The 19,607-nt window shown below is 34.7% G+C and overlaps 1 protein-coding gene across 3 annotated transcripts in view; it reads left to right on the top strand.

Annotated features, from left to right (window-relative positions):
• The window catches only part of PLXDC2 (plexin domain containing 2), a 230,458-nt gene that overhangs the window by 158,498 nt on the left and 52,353 nt on the right, over nucleotides 1-19,607 (top strand). For all 3 annotated transcript variants that reach the window (XM_052693990.1, XM_052693988.1, XM_052693991.1), the window contains 2 exons: nucleotides 10,453-10,575; nucleotides 13,385-13,503. In XM_052693990.1, the coding sequence (XP_052549950.1) occupies nucleotides 10,453-10,575; nucleotides 13,385-13,503 (242 nt within the window). The remainder of the gene's footprint in view (nucleotides 1-10,452; nucleotides 10,576-13,384; nucleotides 13,504-19,607) is intronic.

Below are 19,607 nucleotides of genomic sequence, written 5' to 3'. Positions count from 1 at the left end.
TGATTCAACCAGTTTTATGTTCTATCTTTTCTGCTTATTTTTTTAATATTTTGTATAGTATGCAGTAACTTAATCATCTTTATCATGAGGATAACTATAGCTGTAAACGGATACATATATAGCACACTCCAATATTGTTCTGCACAACACAAATAAATAACACTTATGGAATTCTTTTCCAACCTTTAAAATTCTATGAAGTAAATGTTTTAAACTTCTTTCTGAAGAATCCCATAGTGTGGGTTGTGTGGGAAAAAAATCTCTTTTCAGAGATAGAGCAACATCAAGAGACAATTTTCTCAAGAATCTGCTAATTTGACCTTATCCTTTTTTATTTTGTTGTTGTTGTTGTTTATTTGTTTGTTTTGATGTTGTTAGTGGTGATGGTTTGTTTTGTTTTTTTTGCTCCTGTGATGCCTTGCTAACATCAATCTGAAAGATAGGGGTAGTTCCAGGGAATTGCAGCCCTAAGCTGTTGTTTTTTTCTCATGTGTCATTGTTAGTTGTGCTGGTTTGAACCACTTTATGGTGATTTCCTGTTTGCCTCCTTGCCTGTCTCACTGTGATTTAAACCTAGTCCACAGTCCTCTTTCATTATCTGCAGGTGACAAAAGTTCTGGCTTATTTTCTGATAATCTCTCTGTTGATTTGGTGGGACAGTTTATTTCACCATAGCCATTCCAATAGCAGCTTGTGAAAACAGCAGCTTTTGGATGGGAGTAAAAGTGATTAGTTCTCTGAAGCAGCTGTGGCAGTTATGGTAGCAGCCAGGAGGATGCCAAATCATATTTTTATGTACTTTCAAGGGAAATAAATAGTCTGCAATTTTTTGCACAAGCTGAATGAAGTAAAAAAAAAAATTCATAGGTTCTCCATTTTTCCTCTGCTGCCATTCATGGCCTCCAACAATGAAGACAACTGTGTGCTCAGGTGGTAGCTGAAAGCAGTTTTGTTTCTACATCTGCCTGTGCATGCTTCCTGAATTCAAACCTTAAGAACTTCATTGCTTTAAAAAAAAAAATAGAATGTGCACGAGACTTTATTTTGCCTGCTGACGTTTCCTGGGAGGTAAGATTTTCTTCTTGAATCTTGTGGATTTAATCCATTAATCTCTCCTTCATTATTTATCCAAAAGGAATTGGCTAAAATGCTCATGGAAAAAAATATTTCCACTTTTCTATAGCTGATATCTTATGAGAAAAACTTCCTATTCTGCAGCATACAGATATTTTCCCCCACTCAATGCTGGTACTGCCTTATTGAGATTACAGCTGATGTTTCTCTGTCTAAGAATGTCTAAGACATTAAGAGTAATCTTCTAGCTGCCCTGCCACAGCTTATATCTTTTGGATGCATGAGAAATCCTGGGGCTAAAGTTACTTTCCATAATATTGAAAAGAATTAGCATATGTTCTTTGGGCAGAAACAAAATGTCTTTTTCTTGGCAAGTAAGTTTAAACATAATTATGTTGTAACCTGCACTTTGGTTTAGGAGACAGGGATCACCATTTATGTACCCTATAATTACATGGTATTTACCACAGATATCCTACTTCTGCTTGTAACTTACCATATGATTAAGTGACCGAAATTTATAATCAGTGAAGTGTATGCTGCATGATATGCATCTTCCACAGAGTAGAACAGTATCATAAATAAAGGATTGGTAAAACTGGTAAATTAAGAATTGGTTTTAAAAGGGTCTGTTCCTGGGGAAAAGGGTCTAAAACCTGGGGAAAATAGGACTGAGGAGAGATATGATTAATGCTTATAAATATTTGAAGGAAGGTGGGAGACAAATGCTTTTTTGCTTTGGTTTGGTAGAGATAGTCATGTTGACAGAAGTTCACGAAGAGAGGAGACAAATTGCTCATGGAGATGTGAGGAGTAGTGCCCCAAGTTTTGATCACTAGGATGAAGTCATGGAAAGGGGCAGAGCTGTCTGCTTCTTCATTACAATGGCTGTGTTCAAGGGGTGCTTTCAGAGAGGGGATACAGAGTGTAGTCAGAGACCACTGTGACATGCCTGTGAATCATGAAACCAGGTGGGAATCGAGCACCAGGCAAGCATGGGCTTGCTCTCCTGAAGTACAAGGCATGGATAAATGTCTTCCTCTGTCTTAGTGATCTGAGACATATCTTCACTGCTAATTAGTCCTGCCTGAGAAAGTCCATACTGCCTCGCATCTCTAAATGTTGTGCCCAACATGAACAAATATGATGGAGAAACAAGGAACCGGAGAGCACATAGATAGGCAGGATGTTAGGAGTGGTAGTATGGGAGAATAGACACAGCAAAAAAGATTTTGAGTATTTTCAAGTTTGATACTACAAGAGTTTTATTCAAAGATGAACCTTATTATTATTATTATTATTATTATTTATTTAATGTTTTAAAACCTCAAAATACCACTTTTCCTAGTTCCATACAGTCATTTTATTTATGACATCTGTATAGATATGAAAATATTTTATCCAACCAGTAGAGATGTATACCAGAAACAGAGTGCAAAATTAGATTTCCCAACAGCTCTATTCAAGTCTCATACCAACATTTAGCAATACCAAGGCTACTGCAATGACACAGCTGCTAAGATATTCGGTCTAAGCAAGATAATGCTTCCACCATCCTCTTTTCTCTGGTTCCAGCTTGTCTAGGAACAGTTCTTGTCTCTGTTTGGCTGGAGTGGAGAGGCACTTGGGAGCTATCGTGTGGCAGTATCTCACTGAGTAGGTACTGTATTTCATGCATCTGTCCAAGAATTTCCTCTGGGGAAGTATGCTTTTGATCAAAAAGGAACTGATACAAGGCATTAGACTTTAAGTTATCTTTAGTTTTGTTTCTCCTTAACTTGAAAGAATTCCCAGTTTGGAGTCATGAAAAACAAATAAACAGATACATCGTTGAGGGTTACTTGTAGTCCATAACAGTGTCTTACTTACAAAGGTTCATATTGCTTCCTTGTTCCTCCTAGTGACATCTAATAACCCCCTGACAATGGATGTCAGTGGCATGTCAGAAGGGAAACCTTTACTGAAAGAGTTTCATAAAACAAAAAAACCCCCAAGTTCCTTTGCTCAATTGAATGTGGGATAGTCATTAGAATGGGTTATATTCCACCAGATCATATATTTTTTGCAACAGTCATGAGTAACCGGGAAACTACAGCAAACTAATAAATACATTGCCATTTACTGGGTGACTTGCATTACACATTCTCAATTTTTCCAGATAATACATTCAGTATTAACAAAGAGGGAGGAAAAATAATGGTGAGAAACTAATCTTCTGATCTAGATAAGGTAGTATAAAAGTACATATGAGGATTCTGACTGGCTTTTCTTTTTTCTCTCAAGTACACATAAGAAATCCTTGTAAGGTTACGCAATTAAGAAGTAGTGTTTTATTTTTATACCTTCTTGGGTTTAGCTTTCAGATAGCCCACTTTTCAGGCTGAAAGAAGAGGGTTAGTGCATTTGGTCTAGCCAAGGAAAAGTAAAGCCAAAAAATCCGTTTAATCTGTCTCTTAATTCATTTTTCCTGGCAGGCTGTAAAAAAATATAAAATAGCATGAGACTGATACATTTTTATACACTGATATTGTAAGCCCATTAAGGTATTTAACTTTCATGGATTGTCTGAAGGATATGTAGATGCTGTTATCCTTTAATTATACTGTAATCTTAGTGCAATTACCATGATGCTAACATTCTTCCACAATATTCCACAACAATAAATTAGCCATTTAGGAATAAATGGCATTATTTAAAGCTTACTTCAGTGAAGTATTGAAGAAATATTAATATAGTTATATAGGGCTGCTTGTGAAAATACATGACACTATCTGTTTCTAGCATTCATTATTCTGGTATATTTTAGGGGTGTAAAATTATAGCGTATTCTTGAATTTGCTTAATTGTGAAACAGCTGATGGAGACATATCTGGAAAAACAATGAAAACATATTTTACATGCAGTTTCAGGGACTTTAAACACTGATGCAGTGTTTGTCAGGCTCACCAGTTAAATATGTGAGCAAACACGATTTCTGATCCATTTTATTTCCCCTGCACTACATCTTGCCATTTTTTCCCCTGAACATAAACGTGTCTTCTGTGTTCTTCAGTGGTGTAATTCCAGTAACAAGGACAGACAGACAGATCAAATGTTTACTGTTACTGCGTAGAAGATGAAAGAAGTTAAGACAAAAAAATAAGCGATAGGACAACAGAATCATCCTGTAACTAAAATGCATGTCAAATTTTGCAGCTATTCTCAGCAGCTACAGACAAGGCAAGAATTATGCTAGTTAATACAGCTCAAATACCTTCTTCCTGTTTAGGGACCTGATCTGGTTATTTTCAGTTAAATTCTATGATGTTGTTTATAATTACACTAAGGCAAATTAAGTATAAGAACGGGGTTAAACCAATGTAGTAACTAGTTCAATAATATCTTTGTACAGCATCAGTCTAAACAAATGCCTTCTAATTTAATGAGAACATGCATTTGAAGTAGTAATGTTTTATCTCTCTGGAGAAGAGTAGCAGCAACAGAGCTGAGGCTTTCCCTGTTATTTGAAACAATTACATTTATTTTTAATAAAAGATGAGCAGGAGGAAGTGTTAATGTGTGTGGAAGAGTCTGGTTTTTATAGTCTCATTTACGTGGCACAAAATATAATTGTGTTTCTTATTTGAACAAAGGGGAGGTATTTGCAAATTGGTTGTTTTGTGTGCTGCAAGTTTGAAATTAGTTTTCTTTAATAGTTAATGATAAATATTTATTAGATGCTAATTTTTAATAAAGTTTGTTTACAAAAATCTTTTAAAAGATGCAGAAACGCTGGTGAATAACAGAAGAGAATTGTCTGCTTTAAAGTGGCATTTTCCAGTAGTAGGATAATTGAATTGAACATCAACGATGCTTTGGAAACATAAATGCATACCTTATGGAGTTACGCTGGTGTTGCATACCTTATATCAATCTCGGTTGATGATTATTTTTGTAACAACACTCCTAAAATTTTCCTGGCAAAATTTCCTGGGGAAATCTTGGTTATTTGGGCATACGAGGTCATATCTTTACCAGATGGTCACTGTGTTCTCCAGTGTCTTTCTATAGTGAAAATGGGGTCATAGTGAAGTGGAGAACTCTGAGGAAGAATTTTTGATCCACTTTCCCACTTTTTTTCTTTGGTGCAGTAGTATCTCTGACAACTGAAGACATCAAGATGGCAAGTGAATCAGTTTTCCCTACTAAGCTGTAAGGAGCTTTTCTTTGTCTTGATAAATGATGTCCAGCTCTGCTTGACTAAAAGCCAGGCATGAAGTACTTCTTTGGCTCCAAAGCCGATTACAGAGTTCTGTTTTTTGTTTGTTTAAATAGGCCCAAGATAAATGTTTTATCTCTTCTGTCTTAGTATCTTTTCCATCGTAGATGAGGAAGTAGATCCTCAGATGAGTTAACGTCATTCTTCAAACAATGTATAATTACAAGGCCGAGTATTAAAGTTGTGAGAATTTTGAAAACATTTGTCTATATGGTACTGTACTTGTGCTGATTGTGATTTCCATCAAAAAAGATCAGTACCCTGGATCTAAAACGGTAAAGAGGGAGTTGAAGCACCATTACCCATGAGGTAGTTTGGGGGTCACAGGAAATATCACAGGACAGATTGCCTCAGAAACCTTTGATTATGCTGAGACCAAACCAGAAGTGGCTAGAGAATCAGGAAGCTCCTGCCAGTTCTGCTGCAGTTTTCTCTCTTGGCTGCACAAACAGCTTTCAGAGGGATTTGGAGGAAAATGAGAAGTTGTATGCGCTCACCCCATTTAAGTTGGAAAATGAACTGGGAGAAATGAAAGAAATAGTTCCTCTATTCAGCAAAACATTTCACTGTGTGTATGTGTTACTACATCTCTGCTAAGCTTGTTTCGTATTTGAATATACAAACTAAAATCTAGGCTTTCCCTTGGGTGATCTGGGTTGAAGCCTACCCTCTTATGGAAACCATTTCTGGTTCTGTTGTTTTGGAAGCTGCTCTGTTATTTGCCTTCTAGTTTATATGCTGCAAGGGCACTTGAGTAAACCCACACTGAGCTGTATGCTTGAATGCAAGCACTGCCTTCACCCAGCGATTGTTTCTCTCATGCAAAACCATTCATTGTTCATTAACTGTAAGCAGACTGTTTCTTTTCCAGCTAAGTAACCGCAGTTTATGCTATTAATAAGAGTTTTAATGTATGGTTTCACTTAACATTAGGTGCCTGATAAGAAAGTAAGTTATTTTTCAAAAGTCATTTCTTTCCTGTAATTCTTTTTATTATTATATTTAATATTTTGTATGCTACAGCTTTTCTTTTTATAGGAAAGAAAAAAAAAAATCTGTTTTGAACTCCAGGTTCTTGTCTCACACTTTTATTGCTTTTTTTTTTACTACATTATTTTTCACTTATTCTTAAGTTCCAAGAATCATCTTGTCAGTTCTCTAATCTGGAATTAAGCTACTTCTGAAAAAAAATATTTTCAATATTTTCAAGCACATTCTATGCCAAAACCAGCTTGCTGAAGATTTTCTGCCATGGTCTGGAACATGGTTGGGTTCCAGCTAATGTGGAAGGTGAACTTTTAAAACACATAGACTTTGTAGATTTTAAAACTGAAATTCATGTCTGTAATGGGAAATATGAATGCTTCTGTACAAAATGTATATGAGCCAATACATACTATTATTACAAAAATAATGATAAGAGTTTAGTTCTTTTTTTGTTGTTGTTGTTTGTTTTTTTAATGAAGTTTGGGCCAAACTTATCTGACTTTTAGTCAATCAATGAAAAAAAAGGAAATACAGTTACAGTTCTATTTTTAGTGTCAAACTGCTTACTGGTGTATAAACAAAGTAGTTAAGAGTATTCCTATTCTTGCTAAATGCTTTGGTATTTCAGGAAGAAAAAGAAATATTGTCTCATATTCTTATTTCCAGCAGAGATCATTTTGTAGAACAAGCAGTTTTATAGCGTTTTTTTATGAGAACAATGTGATGACTATTTCAAGGAGTAATTCCACATCGACTTATTTTATTACTGTTATTTAATACCATTATTTTTGTTATATTTTTCTAGCAGCTGCAGTCATCCTTTTTCCCCTGAAAATTTTCTTTTTGCCAGAACATCTTTTCCCTTTTTGAGAGAATGGCCAGCTGTGCAGCTAGCATCTGGCAAAGTTCAACCCACCTGGTATTATGTAAGAAGTCATAATTTTCAAGAAATGCTGAGATTCTAACATGGAGTGTACTCATCACAAGTACAGAGGCATATAGTTATGTATATTCTCTGTATATCTCTGCTTTTAAGGCATGACCAGTTATTTTAGGTAATTTTTTAAAAATCACACACAATATTATAATCTAAACCGGCTTTTGCTCCAATTCAACTAGATGCTAAAGCGCCAAACCAGTTTACTGTAGCATCAGATACGTAAAACCAGTCTCTGTGTTACCTAACATGCAGTGCCTTAGAAGTGAGAAGATGATTATCAGTATAGATATTTCATTTTTATTTTGCCTGCATATCCCATGTTTTGTCATATCTTTATAGATGCACAATAGCAACTTCAAAAGCCTCATTGTCTGTGCTACTTTGAGTATGTATTGTTATTCTGCACAGCAGGGAAACATTATAAAAAAATGTCCTAATTGATACTGACTTTGTGTGCAACAAGGATTAGGAAAAGGAAACCACAGAAAGCTTACTGTGCATATTGTTTTAATCTTATTTTCAGATTACTTGTTTCATCAGTTGTGTCCTCAGATCATGATGTGCATCCAGGGCTATTCCACTTAAGCCACTGAAATGACAGGCTAGTATAACCAACAGAAGTGATGGGAGAGCTCCTTTTTATCATGTTTAAACATAAGTGAAATGTTAGAGATGGTTTGCCAACCCAAAAGCTTCTACTGAAATAGCTGTGCTCTTTTAGAACAGAGTACACCAGTTTTCCAGTTTCTCAAAAGTTTTCCAGGAAAATTTCCTGAGCCAAGAAAGCTACTGCTGAAAATTATAAATTGCATCAGATAAAGAGGATATTTCAAAGTGAAGAGTTCTTAAATGCATTTTGAAATCAACTGAGGTCCTGCATCAAGAAAAAATATGTTTTGACAGTTTAGTAGCAATATATATTTATTACATATCTATTTCCCGTAGTTTTTGTGACTGTTCTTTTGCTCATTATGAGGAGTAGGAATACATCCTCATGGATTTTTCAATTGGTTTTGGCATTAGTCCATCCTTTGTTTTTGTTAGATTTATATATTCATGTGAAACTTACAGTATTCTGAGCACTCTTTCCTGTTTGATAACATTCCAATGTTTAGGAACATATTTAGATATAGTAGTTGAGAGATTTGGAAGAGAATACTTCCAACCTCTTGCACAAAGGAGAGATTAAGTGATTCAGGAAATTGTAGGTCTGAAAAATTCTTCCTGACTAAATTAATAACCCATGAGCATTTGACACTGTCAGAAAATTAGGTCACAGATAGTATTAGCCAATTTTCTACAGAATTCCATTCAGGAATAAGTTAGTTTTACATTTGCTGCTTTAAGTTGTAGTGACAGAGATAAAATGTCCATGCTCCACAGTGGCTACAGCCTCTGAATTTCTGGGATGATTTGAAATGACTTTGTGTTTCTTTTCAAGTTGTTCCAATGCAAGACTGGAGTTCTCATTAGAATGATCTTCATGCAAGGCCTGCCTGCTTCCCAGCTATCATCCACCTCATGCTTTTCATTTTTGTCTAAAGTAAAGCTGTGTCCAGCAAACACTTGGAAATACACTCTTTGATTACTAATCACCTGCGCTGATTGACTTAGTTATGTGTTGTAACACAAGCAAGTCTTTTGTTTTCCTATTGTTTTCCTATTGAAAACCTGAAACTGTATGTAAAGATGGGAGCATTGCATAAGGGATGAATAAGTACTGAAGTATTAAGGCTAGGAGCAACACATGAATATGGCTTCAGAGTTTCTGTTATCTTCAAATATTAAGGAGTGATTTCAGGGTTATAGACCTACCTAAGACTGTGTTAAAATACAAGCATATATGACCAAGGAAATAATATAAAGCACAAATACTTTATTAAATTTTATTTATTTAAAATGTCTAAATAAACGTGAGGAAGTGGTTCTCAAGGCAGTGATATTTTAGAAGTATGTAGCAATAAACAGGAAAAAAATGAAATGCATTTCATGGACTATGCTTTGACAGGACTGCTGGCTACCCTAAAATGATGACTAATGAAGTCTATCAATGACTTGTAAATATGTGTGAGTGTTTTTCATTTTTTAAATGTTTTTTCTCTGTGTCAATTAGCAAAAGAGAAAAGGTTTCATTCTAGGATTTAGTAGATTGGACGTTAAAATGCCGTGTTCTTTGAATACATAGGTGTGCTTTAAATAATGTAAAGGTATTTAGTTGCCTAGATCACCACCTTGGTAACAGAATTTTTCAAAAAGAACTTAATAGATAGAATTTAAGAAAAGACACTACAGTGGAATTAAAGTTCTCAAGTCAGACTGTGTTTGGCATTTAAAGATGTTAGTCCCTCTGTTTAGTTGGAGTTCATGAACCTTAATGCAAGTTTATTTGTAGAGCATAAGTTGTTCAAAATGGCAAGGTTTTTCTGCCATTTAAGTGCACAGATGACTGTTTTTCCTCAGAGGAAATACTTGAATTCCAAACTAGGTAGAGTTTTTAAGTGAGAGCTGCTGGTGGAAGCAACCCAGGATGTACAATTGTCTGAAGACTGTTGTGGATTTGGGGATGAGCAGGAAAAACTAGTGAGATCTGACAACGCAGAGAATGTTCCAGAATTACATCTTGGCTTACAATCATGAAAAAAGCCTACTTGTTCCACTCCTCATTTTATTTTTTTGTAAAGATTGTAGCTTCTAGTTGTCTGAATTTGTCTCTTACTCTGTTTCTCTACAATTAGGAGAAAAGATTATCCCAAGTTCTGAAGAGGTAATAATTTACGAAAACAAACATGTAGATAAATAAATAGCAAAAAGGCAGATTGCTGGAAGGTGTGGAAAAAACTATGGAATATACATAGTGGTAAATGACTCATTTTGATAATGCCATATATCTGCCTTTTGTCCATAACTGGAATTTGCCTTCCTTGTGTTTGCTCTGTTTTTGTGTTCTTTTTCTGTATGGAAAATGTCTTCTTGAAGTAGTGGTTCAATTGTTTTTCTTGGATCTTGTTCTTCTGACAAGCAGATATCTTCCTGCAGTTTTAGATCTTATTTAATTCACTACAAAATTGGTGGTGGGATAAATTTCTCTCAGAAGACCCTTTACTGCTCTGGCAATGCCTGTTTAAACCTGCTATTCTATTAAATCTTTTCAGAAGTTACTGAAATAGTCACAATATTTTTTTCTTTATTGTAGGTTTCATATATACTGGAGAAGTTGTGCATCGAATGCTAACAGCTACACAATATATTGCACCCTTAATGGCAAATTTTGATCCCAGTGTATCAAGAAATTCAACAGTCAGATACTTTGATAATGGTATGTAGCAGTCCTTCATAAATAAATGCATCTGTGTCCCTTGATTCTTCATATTTTCCTAAATATTTTTGAAGGAAAAACTGAAGATTTTTTTCAGTATCTATTTTTTTAAACTCACAGGCTATTTAAACCATGTGGCTAGACATCCAAAAAATTTCTTTATCTATAAAATGGTTAGAGAGTCATCAGTTCTTTTTCCTAATTGGGTAGATTGCTGTTGTGTATCAAAGTACATAAACTAGCAATGTGTTTTACCAATTTTAAAAGGAAAGACCTGACTTCTATAAAAGTATAAGTTCCTGTTCCTTGAAAAATTATACAGAAAATACTGTCCAGCCCCTTGTCTAAAATGGAAATAAAAAGTATTCATAGAGTGTAATACCAAGTCTATACAGAAGAAAGGCAGGTGTAAGGTTAATAAACCTGTCAAAGACTGAATGTCCATGGAGTTCCAGGATTGGAATCCAATACGCTCATCTGTACCATGTGTTCTCAGCAGTCCCCTGTAGAAAAAATTGAAAGGTTAAAAGGCAAACTGCAACGTTTGCTAAGTCTAAACTCTGTAAAATATTTCAGGTGCCTTAAAAGTGTGGACATTTTTTCATTAATTCGGTTATAATTAATATTTTGAAAACATAACGTATGTGATTAAATGACATTCAGCTGCCTTACCTCAGGACTTTAGTGGTTGAATGCAACGTCACTTATTCTTCACTCTTAATTTAAAACCTAGGGATAATATCAAAAAATCTGTTTTTTTTTTAAGTGTTCCTTGATAAGTCTGTACCATCCTTTGTATGGTTGTGCACAGTGCATTAAAACAAAGATTAAGAACATGTCCAATAATACATCCTATTTACAATCAGGTGTGTACATTTTTATTCTTCAGGTCCATGATCAATATATATCCTATCACTATTTTAACCAAGTCATAAATTTCTCACATTCTCATCTTTAGTTGTTAAGAATTCAACAGAGTTGCATGAGAATATATTAGTCCTTGAATATTCTAAGAAAAAAAATAACTGTTTTCATTTTTTACATCATCTGAGACCATGGCCTGAGATTTGTCATCTTTCCTGAAAGAATTACAATATTCTGGGAAAGATACTATTGATTATCATTGTATTCCATACAAGATTTATTAGCTTCTATCACAGGGTTGAATATATTTTTGACATTTTATATTCTTCCTCATGCATAAGTTATGATGATCTTTAGGACCAAAGGTTCTTTGGGACAAAGAATTTGCAATCTTACCCCAGATTTTTTTAAAAGTGTGAGTTGTCTCTTCAGCTCCTTATAACTTATTCATTGCTGTCTTATCCCTCTGGGCAAGTGTGCTGGGTTAGAACTGCATCTGTATTGGAAAAGCACAGAGTGTGGTGACCTGTCCACCATTGTGGAGGCAATTGCCTACATTCTCATGAACCTACACAAGTGTCCTTGGGAATGAGGAGACAGTGTTTTGGAGGAAGCTGACCTCCGCTTTAGTTTGGTATTCTGACTTCTGGACTGGCTATAAATGTTTCTATTTTTGCTCCAATAGTTTTAACAGTCCCTCTACATTCCTTTAAAATGAAATTTAGTATATTCCAATAAGAATTAATGATTAACAGTTAATATATTTGATTGCAATAGGAAAAATGCAGAGACAAATGCTCAAATTACTGAGCATGTGCTGTATTTATTAAAGACACATGGGCCAATGATGCAATGTACTTACTGCAGTATGCACCAAAAATTTGCATGCTCACAGTTCAGTGACATCCTTTGACCAGATATATTAATAAAAGTTACAACTCTGAAGATCTGTAACAAACAATATTTCAAGGATATATCAAAAATACTTGAGCTAGAAGCAAACTGAGCTACCCTGAACACTCTGCAAGAAACAAAATTAAAGTGTTGTGAATCAAAGCACATAACTCCCATTAGCACCAAAACAATAATATGTTGGGTACAGTGTGTAGTCTTGGAGACAAAAAAAAGAAACATTTTCAGTAAACACAACTCTAGTGATAAGTGTCTTTCAGCCAAGCTACCTGAAAGTATCTGTAACCCTCAACATCTGTACAACATGCTCAGAGGATATGCAAGTCACTTGGGGTACATTTTTATTGCAGTAAGCGGATATTCAACAAGAGAACTCCTATGAATATTAACGAGTCTCTTACAAGTAAATCTCTGCACACCAGACTTAATATTTACTCCAGCTATGAACTGTGGTTTAAATTCAAGCTATATTTATTTATTGCTGGTTCCTAATATTTTTCAAGTTGCAGAGCCTCAGCAAGGGTTTGCACTATGCAGAAAAAAATTCACACTATTTATATTAATGCATAGTTAATGGAAGAATATGAGTTCTTCAAATAATAAGTTTCACAAAACAGGTAGTGCTATTAGCACTTTGCTTTTTGAAGTCTTCATGGTGTATATATGTAAACATATCATATGTAGATAGTGGAAGAAAAGCCATGGAGGCACACATGTGAATGTTGGATTTTGTTTCAGAGATTCTTATGCATCTCCAAACAAGTTATCTGGCCACTCTTGATTTAACAGACTCGTGTGAGTAGCTGAGGTAGTTATTTGTGGCACTATGATGTCTATCCTTAAGAAGATTTCATCTGCGACTTATGTTTGTAATACCTTCGGCTCTTCAGATGCTGGGCTGAGTCACTAAATAGAAAAATCACTGTTTTTTGTTTCAAGTAACTGCAGTTAAGTACTTTTCCTACAGTCAGTTAATATTTTTCTCACATTTTTTCTTCCCTTTGCCTCTCTACCCCCCCTCTGGGGTTCACAGGCACAGCACTAGTTGTCCAGTGGGACCATGTTCATCTGCAGGATAATTACAACCTGGGCAGTTTCACTTTTCAGGCCACCCTTCTCAATGATGGGCGTATCATTTTCGGCTACAAAGAAGTAAGTTGGGTCAGAAAACTTTCAATTGAGTGGAAAAATCTCTTTATACTTGTCAGGAATTTTCCCCCATTTTTGATGGATGTTTTGAAGTTCAACTGTATAAGACCATTTCCACATATTGCTTTTAAGTCACCTATTATGCAGAAAATTACATTTCATTGTAAAAGTGATGTTCATGTTATGGATTTGAAAAACATCAACATGGCTCAAATGTGCTACTCCTAGATTTCAGCTGGCCCATTTTGTATGATTGTAAGTGTTGGTTGTTAGCAAAGTCTTGATTGATTTGTAGATTTTTTTCCAGCTTTGAAATGTAGGGCAATATTCTCAATTTGTTCAACTAACTTAAATACTCTAGCATCAAAGATTAGTACTGAAAGGCTACCTTTCTTTTACATTTTCAATTTCTTGTCTACTGGAGGTCTTCAAGGTCTTTATATTTCAAATAATAAATAACTAATTTATGTCTTCTGTTCTGTGAGGCTTTCCATTTCTTTGGTGATAACTCTGGTTTAGATTGAAGCCATTTGGTTTATCTTCTTAGCTTCAGTATGTTGCTATCTCGATTGGGATCTTGTGCATTTTCCAAGCCCTTTAGAATTTCTGTTGTATATTTCAATATTTCTGATGAATCTTTCTTAATACTAGACTAGTTCTGAGGCTATACCTCCAAGGCAGTGTCCTCCAAATGAGCATCAACAGATGAATAAGTTTAAGTCTGCAAGGACAAGGAATGCTTTCTTTCATTTTCATTATTCTGATTATTTTAATATTTTAATCTCAGTTCAGTATGGAGAGTGTAAGAAATTGTGACTTTTCTTTGAATATGTAAATGTATTTTTATCCTCCACGTTAAAAATGTTACTAGTGATATGACTTATTTTACAGATTCGGGGAAATCTGGTTTCTCTTCTCTCTCTGCTGCAGACCAGTTGTGTGCTGTCAGGCTCAGTTATCATGCTTGTGTCAAAGCCATGTATCTAAATGAAGCAATACTACTCTCCCCTTCATTAGAAAGCTAGTGGGAGTCTGGTTATTCTACTACTAGCATTAATATCTTATGATAAATGTCTTTGCACCTTGCTAACAGGGTTGCTGCAGAATATTGAGTTATTTTTGTAGATGAAAGAAACATCTGATATGCTCACATACCTGGTTTTCCTTATCTTATAGAAGATGTGCTGATGTCTCTGACTCTTGGTTTGTTTCTGAACATTATGTGCCATAGTATTCATCAATGTGCTTTATTAACATGTTGACTCCAGCTTCAGAAAAGCTTTGCTCTGGTTACCAGAGAGGAGCCTGAGTTTTGTCAAATGACTGTGCACCAAGGCATCTTTATCTCCTATTGTTGAAACCTTTTTAAAGGAAAAAAGCTTTTGAAGACTACAGAAAATGTCCTGTCCTTCCTTCAAGGCTCAGAGAAGTGGGGAGTTACATTACTTCAATTTGTAATTTTAAAATGAATTTGCTAAGAACTATCATCAAAGTGGTGGTGTTATGAGAAAACTGCTATTCCTGGCTATCAGATCCTGAACCCTTTCTGTCAATGTCTAGAACTCTGCAAAATGAATTTAATATTGGTGATAGAAGCTGCTGCTCTAAAATGATAGTATCTTGTGTTCATTTTGCACAAATGAATGCAGTGATGCTGAATGCCAGGCAGAGAATATTTTATTCATTTAGGAGGATGGGAGGAAATGGGTCACTTCATTAGCAACTATGCTATATGATGTATGGATAAACCTAGCAAGTTCTGTGGTAGTGTTGGATGGGCTTCTTGCTCTCATTGTTTCTACTGAGAGCTTCCTCCAGACCTCGTCTGCTTTCTGGGAGTAGGTTGTGATCATCTGTTTCAGTAATCCTTAAACACAAAGAATTGGAATTTACAATTGTGGTAATTTATGGCTTTTTTCCACTGCTCAGCAATGGAACCTCTCAAATTCCCTGCACGGTACAAACTGTCACAAATTATTCTTGTCCTGAATGAAATTTCTTTAGAACTATCGCACTCATTCAAGGACAGAGACTTTTCTAGGACAGTAGTTACATACTTGTTGTCTGCAAATAATTTTGTGAAATTATTACAATTATATATTTCACTAGGACTTGTGTAGTTAATTTGGAGAATAAGATCTTTAGAAGACTGCATTCGCCATGTGCCTTACTTCATTAAAACTACCTCATTCAGGAAAATGAAATAATATTTCCAATTATTGATCAAACACAAGTTGTCCAAAGACAAAAATTGAGACACTTGTAAATTAAATCTTAACTCCAGAGCTTATGCACCCAGATAGGAATTGATTTGGTTTCTAAATCCAGTGCTTTCAGAAATATTCCATTATGAAATAATTTCTCTTGCTGGTGTGTAATATTGTCACAGGCCCCGTTAACTCCAATAAAATTACTGATTTGAGTGCTCACTAGCATGAGTGAAAGTAGAAAGGGAAGATTTCTACCATCTTTTTGGCGCCACTTCATGTTATCACATTTCATCAAAAATGACAGTGATCTATGGCAAACCTGTGAAGAATTCACTGCATTGTCATAGGAAGCTTTCAAGCTGAAACATCAGTGCAAGATATGTATCACACAGGTTGTCAGTGGTATTATAAAGCATCCCTCAGGGACTCTGTGAGTGACAATGGGAGTTTATCCTGAAGAATCCACTTATAAAATAATTTGGATTATACATTTAATGAAAATACAAATAGGAACTAGATTTTACCTTTTATTTATGATTTATTCAAACTATTTGAGATTCCCTCTTCATTTCCTTCCTGCTTCCAAATCACATTTGCTATCTCATAAAACTGGTGTTGATAACCAAAGCAAGGTCTTGGCTAGAGTCTGCTGAGAGTCAGGGAGATCTGTCCAATCTTCTGTGTTCTGTAGTTTGCCTAGCAGGAAACAGTCTGAAATGCATGCTTGTTATCTGAGATCCATAATAGATTCTAAAAGAAATAAAAATGTGGAAAAGAAGCCGAGCCACAAAAATTGTGAAATCTGGAGATATCTGAATATCTTTCAGAAAAGTGAATGAGTAAGTGAAGTAGCTATGCAGTCAAGTTTTCAAAATGAGAAAACTAGTTGAAATGCACGAGATTTAGTTTGGTATTTTGTCTAATTCTTAAATGCTTTGCAAAGGTGAATCTAGCCCTACTAAAAATCATAACTATTGTGTTTGCTAATCTGTTCATCTGATATTCTTCCTGTACATAAATATTGGATTCAGTTTAGCATTAATATCAGAATGTCAGATAATATTGGCATAAGGTCTGAATTAATATCAACATAATATTAGAATGAATATCAGCACTGAATTACAGTGAGAATATCCAAGCAATTTTTATGTTCTCGGTACAGTTTTTTCTTTTCCTTTTTGGAAAGAAAATATGGCAAGGTCCAAAAGCAAGTCAAATATGTATTTATTTCCCAATTTAGTATGTTTAACAGGCACATATCTTCATTTTATGCAACACTTTGCTTACACCATTAGTTGGTGTTCTGGCAAGTGTTTAATATGTCAGTTGCAGGAGATGATACACTTCTGCTATATGTAAAATATTGAAGGTACTGAACAATCTATCCAGTAGAAAGAAAAAAAAATGGAAGAGTATTTCCTGCAAATGAATACTTTGGTATAATTTAGTAGCAAGTACTTTTTTTATATTGTCAATTTCTCAGAAGTTCAGTTTTCAGGAGCTCTTTTTTCTTCTTGAACAATGTGACCATTATAATCTTTTCCTGCTAGTGTGTAATGTTCCACATACTTTGTTTTGTTTTCCTCTGTGATTAATGCAGGACAAATTAGGCAGAAGTACCAATGACTTTGTTAATGGTTTATGATATTTTTCTGAATTTCACTCTCTTGAAGGCTTTCTTTGTTCATTTAAATAGCAATGACTCCCTGTTTATCCAGAAACCTTTATAAAAGTTGAAATGCCTGTTCAGTTTGCCCAAAATGTGAAGTAATATAATTCTGAGACTTAGTGTTCCTTTCTACTGTACAAGTAGGCAGAAGTGAATGTGTGTGATTAGTTACTGACACTTGTATAAAATTGATTTTCCTGCTATATGTGATAGAATGTATTTCATTTTGAGGCTCCAAACACTCCAAGCCTCCTGATTGTTAATAGAAAATTTAAAAATTGAACAATCTGAACAAATATTCTGCCTGCGTTATACGTTTTTTGCACTTTTTTGTCTCTGCTATTATTATTATTATCAAAAATATTAATATGGAAGTAGGATCTCTGGTTTCATGAGGTGTTCAGTTTATTCAACTTAAAACCCCAAAATAAGTTTCATGCAATTTGGTCTTTAATATTTGTTGAGGAAACTGGCAATGGAAATCCTATATAAGTACTATTGTATTCCTAATTATTATTTTGCAGCTTACTCTGGCTCTTATCTTTGACTCGGGTTTGATGTGGGGCAGTAATTGCACCCTGCTTACCATCTCCTTCAGAATAAGGTCAGAGGCCATTATATTATTCCTTTTTTTTTTTTTTTTTAAGAGTAAGATTCTGACTAGCCCTTTTTCTGAAAAGAAAAAACTTTGGGAGTTCTCAGATGGAAAATACTGTCTAGATTACTGTGCCTAAGGAAGAATGGAATTCAGCATAAATTCTAAGTATTCTCCCTGTTGTTGAATTACTTAATCAGCAACAGAGATGTCAGCGTCCCCAAAGCATTTGGGAAGCTCATTCATATACCTGTGATTTACACAGTATAAGAGTTCATATTGTTGATGGTAGAATCAACATATATTTTGGAATGATTCTAGTTAAAATCCATCATCCTTACACAATGTCATAAAACTCCTTGCTCAACTGTTCAACTTGTCAGCCTGTCACGACATGCCTTGTCATTCAAAGGAGAGATTCAGAACAGTAGCTATTTGCTTACTAACTGTGTATGGATGTAGTTTTCAATAAAAAACATGTCACTTATCAAAAGCTTCCTATCAAAAGGGTGTATTCTCTAAAAATACGTAATATGGTAAATGTCCACTTTATCCTTTTATCTCGTTGAAAAGACTTCCCCTGTAAGCTCAGTACAATCATCACTGATAGACTTAAATGTTTTTTCTGTAAAATCAGTTATTTCCCCCTACTATAAGAATAAAAATATGCGTTTGAAAATACAGATTTAATTACACTGCAGTTTTTCAAGAGTTTTTCTTAGGTTATTAATTACCTCTACTTTACATTTTTGCTCCATATGACTACTTACTGGACGTAAGTTATATCACAGTTTGAAGAGCTGGCTACACTCATTTAACTTGTGAGACTTCCTTATCTTACATATTTTTTTCTGCTTCTAAAGCACTTATTCAAAATTTCAACAGCTTTTTAAAGTTGCTGCCATTTTTCCAGCACACTTTGCAGATCATACACCTACCTGAACCCAGTTCCAGCTTTGTTTTGTATCTCTAAACTGATTCCTTTCTTCATTTGCTTCATTTCCTTCCTAAGTTGAAAGAGAAATAGTCACTGCATTCTTCAAACCAGTGACTTGATATTCTGACTTGATATTGTGTTCTCAAAATCTTTCAAGAGAGTTTCCCTCATCATTAATGTATGTATTTCTCCAAAGTATTCTGAGATTGTGAATAATTTTCCCTTGTTTTGTTTGTGTTCATGCTAAAGAAACTTTATAGACTTGTTATGAACTCTGTAAGTCTTTTATTTGGAGGACTTTGAAAGTATGTCTTTTCAATATCATATATCATATTCTCCAATATATGCATTGCAGCTGAGCTGATACAAGCTTATCTAATAGCTGATACAAGCCAAGCTTAAAATGATGTAAAAATAGCAGTATTACCGAACTATTTCTTGTAGATCAGGTATACAAGAAGCTCCAGATAAATGCAGCCAAAACAGTACAAATTCACAGATTGTAGAGAATGTAAAATAATTTGAAATTTATGACAGCATTTAATTTACTAGAACTCACTTTTTATGTTGATTTTCTCAAATTTAACTTTTCCTAACCTGATTCTAGTGAAATCAAAGCTAAAGGATATTTTGGGAACAAGGAAAAGGAAAAACAAACTACATTTAAACTCAAATACAAGAAAACATATCATTGTT

Source organism: Tympanuchus pallidicinctus, unplaced genomic scaffold (genome assembly GCF_026119805.1).
Source record: "Tympanuchus pallidicinctus isolate F22 unplaced genomic scaffold, pur_lepc_1.0 scaffold3, whole genome shotgun sequence".
NCBI lineage: Eukaryota > Metazoa > Chordata > Aves > Galliformes > Phasianidae > Tympanuchus > Tympanuchus pallidicinctus.
This window is presented reverse-complemented; position numbering and strand designations above follow the sequence as displayed.